The 21,085-nt window shown below is 41.2% G+C and overlaps 1 protein-coding gene across 1 annotated transcript in view; it reads right to left on the bottom strand.

Annotated features, from left to right (window-relative positions):
- Positions 1–21,085, bottom strand: part of ADAMTS20 (ADAM metallopeptidase with thrombospondin type 1 motif 20) — a 1,463,844-nt gene that overhangs the window by 13,431 nt on the left and 1,429,328 nt on the right. Inside the window, exons 37-38 of the mRNA XM_078648053.1 lie at positions 20,556–20,647; positions 1,193–1,297 (exon numbers count right to left, since the gene is read on the bottom strand). Of these exons, the coding sequence (XP_078504179.1) occupies positions 1,193–1,297; positions 20,556–20,647 (197 nt within the window). The remainder of the gene's footprint in view (positions 1–1,192; positions 1,298–20,555; positions 20,648–21,085) is intronic.

Below are 21,085 nucleotides of genomic sequence, written 5' to 3'. Positions count from 1 at the left end.
GAGTCTCTTCCAATTGAAACAACTACAAGTCATGTCCAATCTGCAGTCTAACATAAGGACTACTGCCTGCTTCATCACGAAACCTAACAAGAGCTCAAAAGGGACAATGTAAACACCCTCAAAATGCCACAACCACAATGGATAGCCCATCCAAGAAACATTGAAAAATGAAAAATACATGGAAACCAATAGGTGAAAGGGAGTGTGGCCGAAATCCCACACTCTTACCCGGCACCTTTTCTTCTTTTACTTTTTTAAAAGAAGCGAGATGGCATGAGGTATTTAAGAAAAGAAAACCTTTTTGAGGCAGGCCAATAAATTAAATCTATATTTTGCACCAATAATTTCTACCCATGCTTAGCGTTGAAAAATAAACACCCATACTTGGTTTTCAAACTCTTTGCAAAGTCTTGTGAAATACAAACTTTCTCTTTCAAAAACAAAGAAACGTGTTTGCTTTTCTGCCCCATGAACACCTTTCTCATTGTAGGTACACAGAGAATGCATTCATGCACTCTGGTAACACTCGAATTCTGAGAGAAAAACCAAAAAATCTGATGCACTATTTTTGCTACCACAAACAATATCAGGATGCTTTAACAACCCAGAGATCATAACTTGTTTTTCTTTTAAATGTTTTTGACAACTGTCTTAAATGGAAACACAACGAATAATGTATTATACAATATCCACACGGATCGCTATTGTTATCTATTAACTTTAAAAGTTCCAGTTTGTAATTTAAAGCAGATAGAATGTGACATATTAGTTAATGTATGTGCAGTACAGCACAAATGTGCACTGTCTTTGCTAATGCTAATGCTATGTCCCAGAGAGCATCTGGAGACACTCAACAAATCAGAGGTCCATAATGCTTCATGATATAACATCCTGTTTTCCTAAACAGTGCAGATTTTTCTAAAAGGGAATATCTCAAAATCACTCACATCATCTGGGAAAAAGAGGTGAAGAGTTAGGAAATAAAAGAAAGCGTTACTACAAGAGACTGATGCATTTTAATGAAGGCGGTCTCGTTTTGTTACAGACACAATTTAAAAAACATCTGGATGAGTCCGTGTTTGCTTAACCACAGTCTTGCTTTTAATCTTCCATCTAACAGAGAGGATATGTGATATGCCTTTTGAGAATGCGACTTCACCCGCGCCCTGTTCAACAATTTGACAATACTCACTGGTGATCTGTGTACTTTTAGTGTTGCATAATTTCCCTGCGCAACCCATCTAGCGTCATCGGAAATTCTGAGTCCAGTCCCCGAAAGATTAATGCTGAATTGTCCCTGAAAAATAAGAGAATTCGAAAATTATGGAAAAGATACACGTGAAACTGTAGTGTTGAATAACAAATAGGTAATCGAAAAAATCGGTTGAACAGCTAATGAAGCAAGTTATGAAGATGTAGTTTCAAATTTATAGTGTCACCACAAGGTAGTGATTTGAGAAATTTCCAGTTGTCAGAAGGCTTGACAGAAAGATCTCTATTGTGCCACTTTACAATGTTTTAAATGCATTACCTGAAACATTTGCATTCAGCGCATGTACCAAAATAAGGGTGGCACATTTACACACACACACCCATATACATATACATATATATAAATATGCATGCAGAACATGTGCCAAAGTAGGGGGAGAACACATTCACACACCCACACACACACCTATATATATATTGGTGTTGTTTGACGAATGTTCATGAAACTTTCCCCAAAAAGTGCACTAGTGATTCTAGTTGATCAGGGAAAGTTTCAGGGTGGTTGTCAAGCGAGAGGTGAGAAAAATGACTACAGTCCGAACCGCTGGGCGAAAATACACAACATTTGGCAGAAAGGTAGTTATTGGTCCAAAAAATCCTCTTTTTGTTTTGTGGTGTAAATTGATTCCGCAGTTTTCGAGAAATTAAGGGCAATACCAATTTCTATATATAGGGACGCTGATCCTCTGAGGATCCTATAGTCCCCGTGCTGATAGCTGATTGGCTGCCAACACTTCAACCACAAAGTGTTGGAAGCCATCTTGGAACTCTGCTTCAGCTGAGTCCCAAAGCCAACGTTTAAAAAAAAGAAAAGGGGGAGGGGGGCTAAGGAATACCCTGACCTTGCTGTGAAAAATCAAAACAAAACCCAAGCACAGGTTCCTGCACTTGTTTTTTTATGAGTCCTAGGTAGGCCAGGTCCCAGGGGCATTTAAAAAAAATATATTATGGGAGGGAGTCGCATGCGCCCCCCTCCGCATGGGTAGCTTTTCCCCTGGGACCCGCAACCTCTCCAGGGGTAATATTAACAATAGTAGGGGGTGAAAACCCCCCTTATTAGGCCTTCCTGTGGATTTTGAACGAAATAAGAGGGGTGCAGTGCGGACCCCCTCTAAGTTTCTAATGGCCCCGGGGACCACCACCTCCCAGGCCCACAAGAACAGAGGAAATGGGAAGGGGACCAGATCCCTATGTCCCGGGATGCTCAGCTCCAGGACATAGCTGTTTACTCTCACTTGGAGCTGTGATAGCCCCTGCCAAGCGAGAGCAAACATAACTCTGCTTCCAGCAAGCAAGCGCTGCCAAACTACTCCTGCTTGCTGGCAGCAGTGTTTTCATCTGTTTCCCTGCCCACTGTCATGTGGGCATAGAAACAGTCTGTATGCAGGGAGCTGCATACTTAGCAGCTCCCTGTGTGTGGGAGCAATGCTGCCTCCCACAGAAGGCGGGGAGCTGACTGGGACCATGGGGACCTTGAGGCTCCCACCTCGGTGCCCAATTTAGCACACTGATTGCCCTGGGGGGATTCCACCCAGGTAGACGTGCCCTGGGGATGTGGTCCCAGGGATAAAATCGGCCTGGGGAGGGGGGCCGAAGGGGCAGAAAAACAAGCAGAAAAGGCAAAATGGAAGGTAGAATAACAAGTAGACAAGGCAAAATAGAGGGCAGAAAAACAAGCAGGAAAGGCAAAACAGAGGGCACTCAGACACTCACCCACCCACTGAGAGACTCACAGACCCACTAAGACACTTACATACCCACTCACAGACCCACACAGATACTCATACACTCACTGACAAATCCACTCAGAGAGTCATGCACCCACTCACAGACCCACTCAGAGACTCATCCACTCACTGGCTCATACACTCACCCATAGACCCAGTCAGAGATTCATATACTCACTCACAGACCCACTCAGGCACTTACGTATCCACTGACAGATCCACTCAGACACTCACACACTGACCCACAGACCCACTCAGACACCTGTACCCACTTACAGACCTGCTGAGGCACTCATACACCTACTCACAGACCCACTCAGAGACTCATACACCCACTCACGGACCCACTCAGAGAGTCATGCACTCGCTCACAGACCCAGTCAGAATTGTATGTACTCACTAACAGACCAACTCGGAGACTTGCACACCCACTTACAGACCCACTCAGAGACTCATACACTCACTCACATTCTGACTCACACACTCATGGAGGCAATCACAAGCCCACTCAGAAACTTTGACAACCACTCACAGACCCACTCAGACACTCACACACGCTCTCAGACACTCAGATACCCACCCATACACCCACTCACACACCCAGTGAGGAACTTATACAGCCACTCTCAGACCCACTCACACACCCATTGAGACACTCATGCATTATCTTACACCCACTGGGACACTCATGCAGTCACTCACTTTCAAAGCTTACAGTTAGACAATAACATTAAAACACCTTAGAAATTCATTTAAGAAACCAAAGGTAACAGGGATGTTATAGTAAGCAAATAACATTAAAAAACCTTAGAAATTCACTGAAAAAAACAAAGGGTACAGGGACATTATAGCTTGGAAATAGTTTTAAAAAAACCTTAGAAATCTACAAAAAAACAAAGTTTACAGGGACGTTATAGTTAGGCTCAGATTTCCCTTGTACAAAACAATTGACATTCAACAGTATTAGTTACCTGAGCTACCTATAGCTTACACCCTGCCCTTATGCACTGCTTATGACCTCACATATTATATTACTCATGACATGGTAAGTGACATCACTGATGACATCTCAAATGACATCACTGCCCCTCCGCAGGTCCTCCATCCTGAATAAAAGATGATCTCAGTCTATCTCACGGCACCTTTGAATAAAATGTTCATCTCTGGATGCTTCCCATCTGCTTGGAAGAAAGCATCCATACTGTCACTCCTTAAAAAAACCCCGCTAGATTCCCACGAGGTAAAAAACTACAGGCCGAATTCCCGCCTTCCCCTTCTGGCTAACGTTCTAGAAAAAACATTGAGTCAAAAAATGATGGCCTTTCTTGAAAATACCAACCTGCTTGATCCAACGCAGCATGAATGTAGACCCAACCACTGCATAGAGTCAGCCCTTGTGGAAGCCACAGAAGAAATTAGAGCCATTGTAGAGACAATGGAGGTAAGGCAGCATTGATTCTAATTGAGCTTTCTAACGTGTACGATATGGTCAACCACTCTCTTCTGATCAACCGGCTTGAATTCATCAGCATGAGAGGTCTAGCAGTGGAACTGCTCAGCTCTTTTTTATACAGCAGAGAGCAAGTTGCCGCACTGGAGGACTTTACCACAGACCCTTTCCCACTCCCCTGCGGGGTCTCCCAGGGATCCTCTCTAAGCCCCACCCTTTTCAATGTGTATGTCACTTCTCTATTTAAACTTATTAGAGCGTGTGGCATCTCTAAATTCTAGAAGACCGAGGAGTTGATATTTGTCAGTGACACCACTTTTTGGAAAACTGCTGGTGCTCCCCCAATTCAGAGTGGCTTCCGCCTACAGTCCAAAAAGCAAAGAATTTAGGGTTCGTTTTTGACGCCAAAGTAGCATTTACTTATCACATCAATCAGGTAACATCTTCTTGCACCCTCGTGTTAAAAGTCTTAAAGAAAATCATTTCTTTTCTTTCCAGAGCTGCAGAAAACAGTAACTAGCTCTGGTGATCTCAAAACTCGATTTCTGCAATGCTTTGTATGTGGGCACACAGCAGCACCTACAAAACAAACTATAGACTCTCCAAAATGCAGCAGGTCGAGCGTTGATGAACCTTCCCAAATTTAGCTCAAACATTTTTGACCTGCATTAGCTAACAATTAGGGAGTGGCTCAGTTCAAAGTTTTGTGTTGGGCCCATAAGGCTCTACAGAAGGTCGGCCTTCTCTTTTTCCAAAAGATTTGTAATTGGTATGTACCTACTCGCAACCTGCAGTCCACCGTGGTAAGAAAGGTAGCAATGCCCAGAATAAAAAATGCTCACTGGGGAGGAAGAAGGTTCTCCCATACCACATGCACATGGTGGAAAGCACTGACTCAGCATCTCAGGACCCAGACAAATCTCTTAAAATTCAGAAAATCTGGCCCCTCACTGCTAATTAGACCTTTAGTCACTCTTTTCTCCCTAGGACCCTGTATGGACACCAGTACTAAGATGCCAATTGGCTTTCGCATCCTCTACAAATTATTAACATAACATAAATCCTGTCAGTAGTTTTTTTAGAAATTAGCATTTAAAAAGCTGTTTGGGTGGCCAGAAAAGGGTTAACCACTAGAAAAATGTAATGATATCTATACAAGAGGAGTCCAGATATTCTCTGAATGGTCAATTCAAAGGAGATTTGTCATTCCTGATTGGCTGGCCATAACATTAACAATATGTAACAATATGTGGCAGTTGTTACAGGGCAGATGGTCCATGCAGCCCAAAAATGACTTGGAAACATAGAAATGGGCAGTGTGGGCTCAAACGAGCCGCCCCCCTTTAGGGTTCTGTTGGGATGTACAAAGGGCCCCCCCTTGATTGGCAGGCCACAACATTCTCAACATGTTGCGGCAGCCAGTAAATTGTAGTGAAAGCCTATTTTTGAGAGTCACAAAAAGGAACACATATGAAGGGTGATAACAGATGGTAGTCATAAAATAATTTTTTTGTTTCCCTGTGTTTTTGAAGCTAAGTTCTCATTACCATAGTTTACTATAACGTAACTTTAACCTTTTTTTTGTAATCATGTTCTAAGTTCAGCATAAGCCTCAATCCCCGCGGGCAACTTGCGCAAATGCACCAGATAGTGGCTGAGCCCCAGCTGCACATTTCCTTCAGCACAGTGTAGGCGGAGTTGGACATAGGCCCTGCACCCAACTACACTGTGGATGCCAATACCCTGCTGCATACAGCTTTTGTACATGCGATTCGGCACCCATTTCCGGCTGCTCACAAGCTTCAGCAGTGATGGGTTAGCCCTACACATAACTAATTACAGGCGGCAAACCCTTACTACACTCAGCCTATGGCCTGCACTATGGTTGCTAGCTGTAGAGTCTGGTCCATCACTAGACACATGTCATTATTTTTATGTTTTTTGATACTGCGGTACTGGCACTGGCACCCCAGTTCTCTGTCATCGCACTGGGGACCATTGTACCAAGTGCTGGTACCAACAACCCAATATATATATATTTTTTAACTTAACTTAAGGGAAGGGCAGTTTGAGACTTCCCCAACATGGTCCTGGGTCTGCCCCTCCAAACCCATTATGCAGCGTTTGAAAAAGGTTTCTAGGACTTGCAATCCATCAGGCAACCACATCATTCTGGATTACAGTACCAGTGACATATGGGAGAGAAAAACCCCTTGGCCTATTTCTTTTAATTCCTTGATACAGCAGGAATTCTGCAAGACCAATCATCAATATATTACTCATTTGTTTCTGAGGGTTAAACCCATCAGGCTCGACCAGAGACCCTCTTTAAACATTACTTTTATGAGCAGTACATGATACGGGTGTAAGTTGTAGTTAAATGGTGTCAGAAAGGCGATAACTAGTTGGGGGTGGATGGTGGTCCACCTCAAGTAATACAATCACTATTCTGGTTAGGTTCAGTAAATGGTTCTGTAATTTAAACCTGTGCTCAACACCAGGCAGCTCTGGCACACAGCAGACAGGCTTAACTTAAGAAAATGTCTGAAATAGCATTAAGTGCCAACTGTGGTCATTTTATTGTGATTGGCCAGTACCTAAGCGTGAGTTAAGGCTGACTGTGACACAGAATGAGTCGGATACAGAAACCAGGTTAGACTGGGTTAGAAGATTTACTTTTTGACTTAGTCTGTGTCTATTGTCTATTGTCCTCGGCATGACAAGGGCAGATATCCATCAGATAAGGTCCATTGAAGCCAATGACATTTGGTGGGTAAGCTCAGAGCAGGAGAAATTCAAAATTCACACCCAAGGAAAGCCCCTCAACAACCAGATACGTTTGGTTCCTTCACAAGATGAATGGATTTGCTACTGTGAAATCTTTGGCCCAGTGGCAACACACCTTCGTCAGACTGACTGGCATGCTTATGCCAGTTCTCTGGAGGTCTTAGGACGCAAAATATTTCTCAGCCCTAGGTTTCTAAGGATGTTAGTTGGAGCTCACTTTGACACAGCCAAGTGCCAAGGAACCTTAGGAACAGAACTTGAGGGTCAAGACTCACTCTATCAGAATCCACAAGCAGGATCCAAGGCAACTACAGTTTGAACTGGTCAGCTAGATTCTTCAGGAGAAGGGCTTCTAGCAGCTTGTTGTGTCCCTGAAGCGTAACAGGAAGTCAGCCAAATGATCTTGGGAGTCAACTTCTTTGTCCTGGGTACAAGAGGGAGCAGCACCAACATTTCATGTCTTCTCGCAGTTCTCGACAGCCAGTTGTAGTCCTTCTTCTGTCTTCCAAAGCTCCAGTTGTGTTCTCAAGAGGGTGTCCAGGGTTGCTGCATTTATGCCTGGCACTAGCCTTATAGTTGGGTTGACTACTGGCCCCCTCACTATCCAAAAGGGAAAACTTTCCCAGTGGTAACTCTACCTACTTTTCAGCAGTTCCTGTGCACCCTATTGCACATAATCCCAAAGCACCACCCGCTAACTAAAATCAAGACGGTACAGCCTTTCGTTCACTGTGCAGAGCACTTGTTCTCATCCCAGAGAAGTCACCAGGTATATGAGGACACTTCATACCAGTTTAGGGGTAGCTCCTCACCCACTGGAATTTGTGCCTCACTGACTAGGTGGACAAAAGTTGTCCCTGCTTAGGTGTCGGCTAATATGTGCCTGTGACAGGGAAGGCCTGTTTGCTGTTAATTAAGTTCCAAATCACAGTCCAGATGGTCATCCGATCAGAGGAGCACAACACATCTCTATAGCCCAAGTCCTTGGCTTCAGCTCTGGAAGCAAGCTCACACCTCATCAGGGGGCTATTCAGCTCCTGGTGACAGTTAAAAGCTCATGAAAATGGGCTCCTAGAGGCTTTAGGCAGGGAATAGGTAACTTTCTAAAAGGATCTTTTCTAAATTATTTATTTAACAATAAACAAGAATGAACTGTGTAGCTGTTACTTAGCAGAAGACAGCATTATTATACAAACTATTGTATCATTCAATGCTTTCCTATGGAACAAACAACCCTGCTGTTGGGAAAATTGCTTTTCACAACACTACAAAGGCATGTTTAATATCACAACAAAATATGTTTAATATTAAACATTTACATATCCTACTTTTGAATACCATGCACCTTACCTTTTAACTATTAAGGCCTACTTAGGGGTGACGTATTAATATTTAAAAGGTGGGTTTAGATCTGTTGAAAGTGTTTATTTTAATGGGTCGAATTTGAAGTTGTGAAACAGCCCAGGTAGGTTACAGTGGTAGGCCTGCAGTCATATTTATAATGTCACTGTAGTGAGTGGCACATTGGATGCTACTGATGACTAGTTACATTTAACTTACAGGCCCTTGGTACACTTTGTACCATATACTAGGGACTGATAAATAAGGTAAATATGCCAATTAGGAGTACAGCCAATTTTTCCATGTTTTAGGTACTCACCCTCTCCCCTTATATGTTTTTTAAAATGTATTTTCGGGATGCAGGAACCATAACCCTTAGTTCTGTAATGGAGGCCAAAATATGTTTTCATGTTGTGGCCAGCCAGTAATGATTGACTAGTTTCCTTTAAAGTGGCCAGTCAGAGCATACCTATACACTAACAGTCCAGATATACCAATTGTTTTTAACTCCTGCATGACCTCCTGAGCACCTTTTGAAAGCGTTTTGCTCGAAAACAGCTCAACGGATTTACACAAAATTCCATTGAGCCATTTTGTCTGCATTTATGCCAGAAGTTTGCTGTGGGAATTAACACAGGAAATCAATGTTTTCAGGGCCCCCCCTTTTTCTTGGCCCCAGTTTGATGGATCCCCACAAAACTTTCCAAGAAGAGGCTGAGAAAGATTAACTTTTTTTGTAAAGTTTAAGGCAGATTTGTCAAACGATGCTAAAGTTGCTAGCAAAATAAAAAATCCTCTTCTTATGGAAACACTAACCTAACTAAAACAACAAAGTTACGGCCACCAGTGTGAGATATATAAATATTTAGATATTCCACGCTGTGATCTTATGGATCTACAAGAGTGTCAATAATAAGTGAGGGGGATTAGGAGATCTGCCCGGATAGACAGCTTTATAGTGCTTTATATGATTGCCATTAGGTGTTGTCACTTGAAGACATTTGCCAAGATGGATTGCTTTATGTCATCCTTTTTGTCATGGTCTGATGTCAATGCTGAGTATATGACTATTGGGGTACTGCAAGGGTAACTGTGTTCCTGATGCTGAACTTTTTTTGCAGTTTTTTTTAAACACTGCCAGCTTTTATATGAACAAGTTTGCACATTTTGCAAAAATTAAAAGCAATTTTATGAAACATCAATATTTGCCATTTCCGGAAGATTAAAATAATTTCAATGCCTACATTTTTATAGCTACAATATTTACTCCATGTACCACTCTTTCATGTGATATATGATTTGAGGAAACCGCAAGTGTGATCATTACTTTTATACAGGGCTCAAAAAGTGTCAGCAGGCTTTCAAATTACTTGAATTACCCGTATCAGTGGGTGTACGGGCCTTTTCAAAATATAGATTTTAATTCTAGCCAGCTCTGCCTCAAAAAGTCTATGGACTCTAGCCTGAATCAATGTCAGTATACACAAACATTCTTGCCATAATAACGATTACATTAGAGAAGAATCAGGACTGTTGCATCATAACCTGCAGAATGGTAAGCTGAATTCAAATTCTGTGCATAAGAACGTCGCTGGTCTTGTTTTCCGATACATAGCTTCATCGCACTCATCAATAATAGTGGGTGGAGTCTCCAAGTAAGAACTCACAAATAGCTTTGATAAGCACAGAAGTCAACAGAGTGCACAGGTAGCAAGCATTAGGAAAGCCAATCGGCTTGATTGTGGCACACTGCTGCAAGGTTAGCTTTTTTGTTAACTTTTTATTACAGGTGGGGAGGGTGTGCGTTGTCCTCCTGCAGTTAGAGCCCTAACAGACTCAATTTCCTTAAGAGGGTCACGCGAGACATGCCTTTCCTCACATAACATATCAAATATCAAGACTCAAGTGCGAAAGAAAATACGTAGTCCTGAAACAAACTGTTGCGCCACATCTGACTTCGATGTCAAGGGAAATACTTGACTCTGCGAGCCTAGCTAACTGCTGCCCAATCCTCATTTTGAATTTGCTTTCTTTCACTCCGATAGATATACTTGATAAGATGTAATATTGTTCTTTGCAAAAAAGAAAAGGATGTGTAACCTCTTTTAGCTATGCCTATGTTACATGCTTCTTAGCATAGGCGGAAAAAACGTTGTTGTAAAAAGAGAAATACAATCGTACATTAAGTTATAAGATGTATGCTAAAGCTGTAAACTAACGCCATGGAAATCCCGAAATCAAAATTGAATTGCAAAACATTTTTTTATTGGGGGGTATAGGCTACAAACATAAAAAGGAAAAAAAACGATAATATGCTGTCACCTACTCATGGCCACTTCATCTTGAAAAAAATATTTATATTTAAAAACCATTCGCAGAGGCAGCTTTTTCACCGGTGATATAATTTAATCAGGCCATTTGGTTGTACCATGCATTACATTATTATTATTTGAGAATGAAACAAGAATAAATCACCACTTAACCAGGCACTCAAATTACAGGCAGTTTTAAGGTACAATACCTCTCACTTTAAAACATTATTACCCGTGAAGGAGACAAGAATTAATATTCATCTAACAAAACACTCCAAACGCAGACAGATATAGGGTTACAATGTCATTTAAATATTTTATGATACACTTTTTTTTTAAAGGAGTTCAGGCAAAATAAACAACCAATATTTAAAGATAGTATAAAATAGTGAAAATGTTTAAAACATACTTCAAATCAGGTTTGCAACTGGAAAAAAAGAACTAATATTAATTAGGTGGTGTGGTCAATGTGTACAGGGCTTGTGCAGTCATTCAATGTAAAGGGAGCCAAATTGTAAAGTGGGCTGACCCATTGCCACATGCTGTATACTGGGCAGGTGGAAACAAAATGTGAGTGACAATTTAATAAACCAATGGATAAAAAAGACCCTTTTTGTATGTATAGTATGTGCGGGTTTATGGAAAAAACAATAACATGGTGAGCGTGCTGATGCAGTATCAGGGGCCAGACCTAAAACAACAAAGGTGAAGACTACAGTTTGGATGGGCCTGGCAGAGGTTAGTGGGTAGATAATATTGATTTATCAATGTATAACTAAATACCTATATAATGGAAATATACTTTAAGCTATTGCCCTATTGAGACTGTGCGCGTCTAGTTCATTCTGTGCCTAGGATTATATTGTGTTCCTCAGGTAATTTGGCTCCCAATTGTAAAGGTGCACACTTTATTCATACAGCTATGTGGTACTTCCTGTCAATCCTGCTTTTGACGAGAATATAAAGTTAACCTCTATTTGACTGTGTCACAGTAAGGAAGACTCAGTCCCAAGTGACTTTTCAATAAAGCAATTTTACATATATATTATGTTAGAAATGGGGGTCTCCAGCTGGGTCTCCAGTGGCTTGCACCCTGTCCAAGTAGGGACCCTTTCTTCTAGTCAGGGTAAGGGGATTGCACAGCTAAGATAACCCCTGTTCACCCCCTTGGTAGCTTGGCGTAAGCAGTCTGGCCTATCTCAGAGGCAATGTGTAAAGCATTTGTATATAAAGCACACAGTAACACAGTGAAAACAATACAAATGGACACCACACCAGTTTAGAAACATACATAACTTAAAGATATCACTTTTAAACGGTTTAAGCAGTTCTGTCCATTAAACTCCATGAATGGGTTCATTTTAGTAAAAAGTACCTTTGATGCGTCAAAATCCAAGTCGAAAACCAGCTGCAAATGGAGAAAAGTGTCAGTTCTTGAGGCCCAGGAGAATGGAGGCATCAGTTCTGCTGCACACAGGGGAAGCATTGCGTTGATTCCTTACTGTGAGAAGAAGCAATGCGCTGATTTCAGGAGGCGATTCTGTTCTGCTGGGCGATACGTTGGAAACTTGGCACACACATGCGAAGCGTGGAAATCCAAACTTGCTGGAATCAATGCGGGGGTAGTTAAATAGGGCCTGTTTCCATTCTTCCAGCCGTGGCCCAGTGATGCGTCAATTCCTCCAGCCGCACAGTAAGCCCTGCTTCGAAGTCAGAGCAGGGGTCTCGGACGGCGGCGACATGGTGCTCTGGACTCGGGCTGCGGCGGTACTTCTGGTCGCGAACAGGCACTCAGTCAATTTTTCTGCAGCACCTTGGCGATGTGTTGGTTTTTCAACTGCATGGCAAGCTTGCGGTGGGAAAATGGCTCTGGAAGGGCAATGCATGGATTTCAAGACTTTACAGCAGCAAAATCACCTCTAAGGGCCCAGAATTGGTACCACTTGGCAGGTCATAACTCCCAGCAGAGAAGTTCAGGGGGGTTACAGATGAATTATTTGATGGCCCTGAGACTTCTAAACAGGAGGCAAGCACACACAAGCCCTTGCAGAATCTCATTAAGCAGGATAGCAAATCAAAGTCCAGTCTTTGTACTCTCCAAGACAGAGGAAGCAACTGCAGGCCAACCCAGCAAAGCAACACAGCAAAGAGGCAAAACTCCTCCTGACGACTCTCCAGCTCTTCCTCTTGGCAGAGTCTCCTTTTGGTCCAGAAGTGTTCTAAAAGTCAGGGTTTTTTAGTTCAATATGTATGCCCCTTTTGGCCTTTGAAGTAGGCATACATCATAGGATAGTCTTTGTGGTGCACAAATCCTGCATTGCCCTGTCTTGGCACCAGACACACTACAAGGGGGTAGAGACAGTCTTGTGTGAGGCAAAGTACAGCCCTATTCAGGTGACAGTGACAAATCCTCCTGCCACTCTAGCTCTAGAAGGCTCAACAGCCTGGTGAGGGGCCATCTGGACATGTAGGGAACACCTCAGCTCCTTTGTGTGACTGTCTAGAATGAATGCACAAACAGCCCAACTGTCAGTCTAAACCAGACAGAGATTCCACAGGTAGGCAGAGGCACAGGATGGTAAAGCAAGAAAATGCCTACTTTCTAAAAGTGGAATTTGCAATCACAAAATTTAAAAACTACCTTCACTAAAATACGTATTTTAAAATTCTGTGCTCAGAGAGCCCAAACACCAAATCTCCCAGTTGAAAGCTCCTATGGGAGAGGTAGTCCTTGCAATAGTGAAAAATGTAATTGGCAGTGTTTCACTTTCAGGACATGTAAACACACCAGCACATTTCCTATCATTCACATACACTGCACCCTGCCCATGGGGGGGTTCCTTGGACCTACCTTAGGGGTACCTTTCATATAGTAAAAGGGGAGGTTTGGGCCAGGCAATAGGGTGCACTTGCCAGACCGACATTGAAGTTTAAAACTGCCCTTGCAGACACTGCAATGACAGACCTGAGACATGGTTACAGGGCTACACGTGGGTGGCACAAGTAGTGCTTGAGGCCCACTAGTAGCGTTTGATTTCCAGGACCTAGGCACACACAGTGCACTTTACTAGGGACTTAAAAGTAAATAAAAGATGCCAATCATGGATAACCAATTACTAGTACAATTTAGACCGAGAGCATGTGCACTTTAGCACTGATCAGCAGTGGTAAAGTGCCCAGAGTACTGGAGCCAACAAAAAAAGGGCAGAAAAAAAGAAGGAAGAAGGTAAAATGTTTGGGGATAACCCTGCAAAAAGGCCCAGGGCCAACTCATTGTCTGCCCAGTGTCTCTCTTAGCTGTCCTTTGACATCAACGTTTTTTAACAATCACTTCAGTTTGACAGTACTTTCAACAGTTTACTTTGATGCTTTGATTATATTATGAACCCCTAATATTGTTGTTTCTCAAAAATCTACATTTGAATAAAGATTTGTCTCCTCATAATGTACCACATTATTTAAACAATTTCAAGTGGTGTACACATTTCAGATAATTATAGAGTGTCTTATGGGCATCTGATATCAGGAACTGTCTCATGAACTGAGAGCACAATTTGGATATTATTTACATTGATCATTGCTGCCTTTATAGAACATGCGTGCATTACTAAAAAATAAAAAGCTACATCCATGATGTCAAAATGCAAAGGTCATGGCAAGGTGAATTTCAAATGAGTCTGGGATAAGCATATTGAACATTCTTACTGGCCAATGAAACATACCCCACTTTTAGATATTGTGATGTTGCTGATAGTGGCAGGGGAACTCATAACACACAATATACAAGATGTGTGCATTTTTTGGCCTAGTTAGCATTTTTTGTTGTATGATGTTAGGAATTTGGTTTCTGGTTGACAGGGGTAAGCACTCTGTCCAAGAAGGAACTACAATCCTAGTCAGAGTAAATCAGCTATACACTAAAAGATAACCTGTGCTTACCCTCTGGTAGCTTGGCATGGAGCAATCAGGCTTATCTAAAGATGCAGTGTGTAAAGTATTTGTGCAACACACATACACACAGTAACACAATAAAAACACCACAAAAAGACTCCACAGCAGGTTAGAAAAATAGACAATAATGTTATAAATAATTCAAGACTAAAATAACAAAAATCCAATATGGAGAAATCGAGATATGATTTTTTAAAGAATAAAAGTATTTCTACAGCTGAGAAGCAGTAAGTGCCAATGGGGGTTATCTGGTTGGGCTGGATTGGGGCAACCATTTAGGCTGACCGCAGGCTGGGGGTTGGTTCCGAGAGTGATGCGCCAATTCTACTCCCTTAACAGGGTTAATGCACTGGTGATACGCTGATTTCTGTGTTGCAAGTAAATTGGTCTCCTTCCAGTGAACCAAGCACCAGAGGAAGTGTAGAGACTTTGAGAGCCCTGATTCTCAAGCAACAAAAGGCAAGTCAACAAGCACAGTTACAGGAGCAGAGGAAGGTGTGGCTTACCTAATAGGAGGAGAAACAGGTCTCAATACACTGAGTGTCTGTTCCGCTCAAACAACTGAAGGCATACAGAAAGGAAGCACTATCACTCCTGAAACAATGCTTAACACTATTGGCAGCCACTAAAGCCTTAACATGTCAGTTGCATAAATTAGAGGTACATGTGGATTTTCAAAAGCTAGCTCTCAGAATGATAAGCTTGATCAGAAACGAAATACCCATATTTGTAAACACATGGTCCGCAATAACGTATACAACACAGAGGGGAAAAGGACAAAACTGAAAAAAGGAAATATGTACCAAACCAGGGAGGACTGCCAAACGTTGCTGCGATGCCATAGTAGATGAAGCTGTGCCTGCGCAGAAGAGTAACACACAAGACAGTCCAGATCATTTATTAACACACTCCAAGCTTGGTGATAAAGTCAATCCTAATGCCCAAGAAGGTAGAAGTGATTATCTAGACCCCTTAAGCTCCAATTTCTGCATGGCAAAAAATGAGGAGGACAAAGGTAGTGAGTTACATATTGCCATAAGTGGAAGAGAAGCAGAACAAGTGCTTAAAAGTATGCCTGAACGGCACATGAGCCATACAGCAAGGTTGGCGAAATGCCAACCGCATCACAAATGTGTTCGGGCATTGCAGACTTGAAGGAGGATAGTCATCGTTCAACTCCCATACCCAGTACACTAAATTACACCTTAGTTCAACTCGAGAGGATTGTGGGACGTCCTACACAAATCGAATATTCTATCCTTCCTAAAAAATATAACATTTTTAGCGTACCTCTTTTCCGAGCACCTTAGGGCAATGCACTTCAAATAATTAGGCATCAGAAGCATATTGAAAGGCACAGAAGCAAATTAATGCCCCTGAGTGGGAGGAAAATATAACAGTGAAATTATCAAACAGAGAGGGTGACAAAAGACAAAGGGTCTCCATTATTGTCAATGCCGCCAATGGCCATGCAGCTAGCTGGAAATGGTTACCGGCCACCCAAACATTTAAGGGTGGCCGAGCTCCTAGCAGTTCAGAAAAAAAATAAAAACAATAACAGGCACAGTATAAGCTTAATAAGCTGAAATGTAGCAGGACTGACTACTATTTTAGAGAATAAAGAAGTTCTTGATTTCTTGAATACTGGGGATCCACTTTGTCTGCAGGAAACCTGTGCACCTGCACCTTTATCATTCCCAGGTTACCATGCAAAACAGAACGCAGCACAAAGGAAGAATCTCTTTGGAAGACCTTCTGGCAGGCTCTCTACCCTAATAAAGCTTAACTGTCAGCTCATAAAAGAAATAAAAACACAATCATGATATATATGTATTTGAACTTTCAGGTTTAGAGCTGGATGGTCAACATAAATCTATCATTCTTTTAAACATTTATATTAATCCATGTAAAGAAGGAAGGAAGAAGGGTATTGCCAATATCTACAATCAGATTATGCCTCTCATCTATCAGAACACAGGTCACAACATTATTTTGGTAAGAATTTAAGGTCATAAGAAGAGCAGAAAGTGATCACCATCCCCTGATAATTAAATTCAACTTGAGTTCTAAACTCCACACACAAGTCAATCCAGCTGGGCAGCCTCTGTCTGTTGAAGATGATCCTTTATTAAAAAGGATAAAGTGGGGGCTGGCATTATATAAGTATCAGAAGTAGAAGGTGCAACACAGACTTCTCTCACTTGATCATAAATCCACACTGATAACAAAAGATTGGGGCATTTTAATGAGAGACCTGCATTCAGCACTAACCTTCAATATGCATTAAATCAAACCACTACTGCCCCCTAAATTTGCACATAATATTTACAGCAAGGACAATGAATTTAAATAAAGACAACCATTTTGTTGGAAGGCTGAAACCAGGTATAAAAGATGGAAAGGACAACTTGCCAACATTGAGCTAAAAAAGACAAAGAGAAAATATAAAAAGTTAGCCTGGGCATTAAAACAAAAACACATAGAGGAAGAGTGGTAGCATATACTGGCGCCGTGCAGTCATGGAAATTTGGGAAATATGTAAATGAGCTGCATAATACAACCATTCGCAAAGAGAATGTGGTTTGTGCAGGAAAGGGGATAGATCATTTATCTTGCTTCTATGTCAACAAACAGAAACCAACGACCATTATGAATGATCCACCCAGCTATATAGCAGAATGGAACAAAAAACAATACTTCAATCAATTCAGACGGTGCTCCTGGGCCAAATGGACTGCCGGGAAGTATCTTCAGAGAAGATGTACACCGCTGGGCACCAAATATGCATATCCTCTTCCAAGAATGTATTCTGTTGTCTGACATTCCGGCCTCATGGAGAGGCTCCCTTTTGCACCCAATTAAAAAAAAAGTGACAATACAGAACCAGAGAATTAAAGATTATCGCCTTATTGGACGTGGAGGGGAAAACTTTCTCTAAAGTATTGCTGCGTGAATTAGAGGCCTTGGTAAAAGACAGTAACAACATCCCATACTACCAGGACAGGGTTTCGCTCAAAGGCTTCAACAATGGATAACGTAATTGCCCTTTTGTACTTAGTGAATAAGGCAGTAAAAAAGGTTCAAGGCTTCTGTATGTGTGCTTTGTAGACTACAATGTGGCTTTTGATGGCATTGATCGGAGAATCTTATGGCCTAAGCTTGCCACGTGGGGGATCCAGAAAACATTATTGGCTGGATTAAGAGCCTTGTATACAGATACTTGGGTCCAAATCAAGTTTACTCAAACCCATCTCACCCCAACAATAAAAACAAAAAAAAGGATGAAACCAGGGATGTGTTATAGCTCCAACACTGTTCACTTTGTATCCTGTTGACCGTGGTCAGGCACTGTTGAAAGGGAATCTTTTCCCTCCCAGAGTCAGGACCCTCAAATTACCAATCATTCAGTTCGCAGAAGACTTGGTCATTTTAGGTTACACTCATGATGGTATGCAGATGGCACTGGGCATAAGAGTAATATCAAAATCGACCTAAAAGCGAATGCCTCAAAGACCAAGATCTTCACTTTGGAAAGCAAGTAAAATAACATCAGTCGACATGGAACTTGAACCCTTTAAACATATTCACAACCTGTAAATACAATTAACTTGGTGTCTGGCTGTCGGACACTGGTAAAGCCTTTCTGCAGGCAAGGGTATGCCTCCCTCGAGTATAAGCGCGCTCTACAAATATTAACCTATCCTATCGGTGACTGAGAAAAACTCCATTATAATCTACAGAGCCCAACAAATCCCGGGATACAAATAGCAAACACAGCCATATTGTTACCAACTATAAATTATGGGCACCTTGCCTACCCCGGAATGCTTACAAATATACTAGAGCAATGCCAAGCTGCAGCTTATAGGTATAGGAAAATGTTTGGGCTCCCAAAAAATATTAGGTGGACATTATTAAGCTTGGAATTTGGGCAGGTGAACCAATATGATGGCTAACAAATATCATAATAGAGTTGCCATTTTGGAAACTGAAGGGTTGCTCTAAGAAGTTCTTTTGTGTCTTTATAAGACTACCTGACACAAAAAAACTATGTTTTGACACCACAATAAAGTATATGGGTATCATGGTTCCTGAAATATTAAATCATCACAGCAACACATTCTTCATTTTAAAAAATGCCATCCAGAAAGATTTGTCCCCGATCAGTAACGTCTACATAACCTACATTACTTCTTGAAGGATCCAAAAACACAAATCCAAAATGGAAATCTCCAGACAGCAATTTTTTTACGGATCGGGATTATGGACATTGATGTAAAATGGCTTTAGTAAAGTATTACCATCAAGGCTAAAGAAGGCTCCATGAAAGCCGCATTGGAGGCGATTTTTAATGATTCAAGAAGTCCTTGGGAAGATATCTCCATAACACCTTCACCACACTAAACCTCTTCACCTGAAATTTAAAATAGCCGGCTATGACGCAATTCAACATAAAGTGCATCCTAAAAAAATAAGGAAACCAGTTGTCGAAAGACCTAGACTTGGATGAAATTAGGCATCTAATGAGTGCCTTGGGTCTCTGCAAATCACACAAGGATGTTGTCTGTCAGCCACTCTTGAAGGCTCCATTGGGAAGGCAAACCCTAAACAATATTTTACTTAGAAGATTCCTGGCATTGCCAATATGGGATTTTAGAATGTATTAGAATTCAAAAAAGCTGTGCTAACTCTGTGCTCATGCTTCGGAATCAATGAACCATCTATTATGCTGTCGGTCAGCATTGCTGCCTCAAAGGTGTACTTTACTATGGTCAATATTTTTGCAGTATGATCTGAGAACCTACAATCATACATCGACTAATGTTTATACGCGTGAGGTTTCAATGGAGCTAGTAAGAATTGCCAAATACTTTGCAATAGCAGGACGTTTACTAAGGGAGCACAGACTACTATTCTCGACCTTGAAGTGAATCACCACCTTGGTTTATGGGCATATTAACTGAGTAAAGCAAATTGACTCCTTGAATTCACACTATAAATGTATTGTGTCGAGAGGAAGCTCAGTGGCTCTTGGGGCACTCTATCTTAAAGTTATAGCTGCCTCGAAAAAGAAGGTTCACAAAGCTCCAGCATCTAGGTTGTAATGCAACTAGTTATACATGGCAGCATTTAACTAGTTTGCCTTTATTTCAATATGTATTTTTATCCATACATGCAATTTGCTAAGTGGATTTACATGACATTTTTGGATATGGGGGACTCAAGTGTTAATGTTTATAACGTGCGTTGCATTTTCTTGCAAATTTGCAGTATTTGCTGCACTTTTTCACACACTTGTATTAATATGATTTTTTAAGGTATGAAATATGAATCTGCTATTGCTTATATGGGTTTTAATGAGCTGGTTTTTTCTTTTCTTTTAAATTGTTATATGGCTTTTGATGCGTTGATTTTTTTAATTGTTCATTGTATAAGGTTGTAATGCAAATATTCAAATTGTGTTTTTGATGCAAAGATTTTATTGTGAAGATTTTAAATTAATCATACAACAAAGAATCATTCACAAATTTCTAACATAGCATTTATTAAAATAATAATGAGTTAGTTGTCATGATGATGAGGTCAAAATATAGTGTTGCAATTAATCTATTTTGTTGTGGGGCACATCTTTAGGTGTTTTTTTGAGTAGTATACACACATCCCATTTTATGCATAACAAAACGGCCAAGAAAGAGTATATAGCATTTTTCAAACCTGTGGGCACTTTGCAGCGCTATAGCAATCTCCAGCTGTGGCAAAAGGAACTGCCTTTCCATGCGCAGTGTGGGCAAACAGAAGATCCGTAGCTAAAAGAAAGCAACAAACACAATTAATGTCCGAATTCTAGACTTCAAACTGATTAGTAAATTTAAAGACTAGACTTTCCAGAACTGGATTATCTCATAGTACGTATAGGAGTATTTAAAAAAAAAATCATATAACCATAGGATACTATCATTCAAACCTTTTAAAATATATATATTTCATTGTCTTTATACGGTTGAGAGCTTCATCAAAATACACATAAGTACCAGACATCAATCAACCTTCCTGAGCAGATGATGGAGCAGGTTTCCAGAAAGATGTATTTTATAATGGTTTGGAAGTCTCCCACAGCGGTTTTTACTTATCAGCTATGTTATGATAGGAGCCATCTCTGCAGCACTGAATCTCGCAAGGGTACATTTATTCTGGCGCTAATGGAAAGTAGCAACAACGTAAAGCAAAGGAACAGCCTGCTTAGT

This window comes from Lissotriton helveticus, chromosome 1_1 (genome assembly GCF_964261635.1).
Source record: "Lissotriton helveticus chromosome 1_1, aLisHel1.1, whole genome shotgun sequence".
Classification (NCBI taxonomy): domain Eukaryota; kingdom Metazoa; phylum Chordata; class Amphibia; order Caudata; family Salamandridae; genus Lissotriton; species Lissotriton helveticus.
The sequence above is the reverse complement of the archived record's forward strand: the minus strand, read 5'-3'. Positions and strand labels throughout refer to the sequence as shown.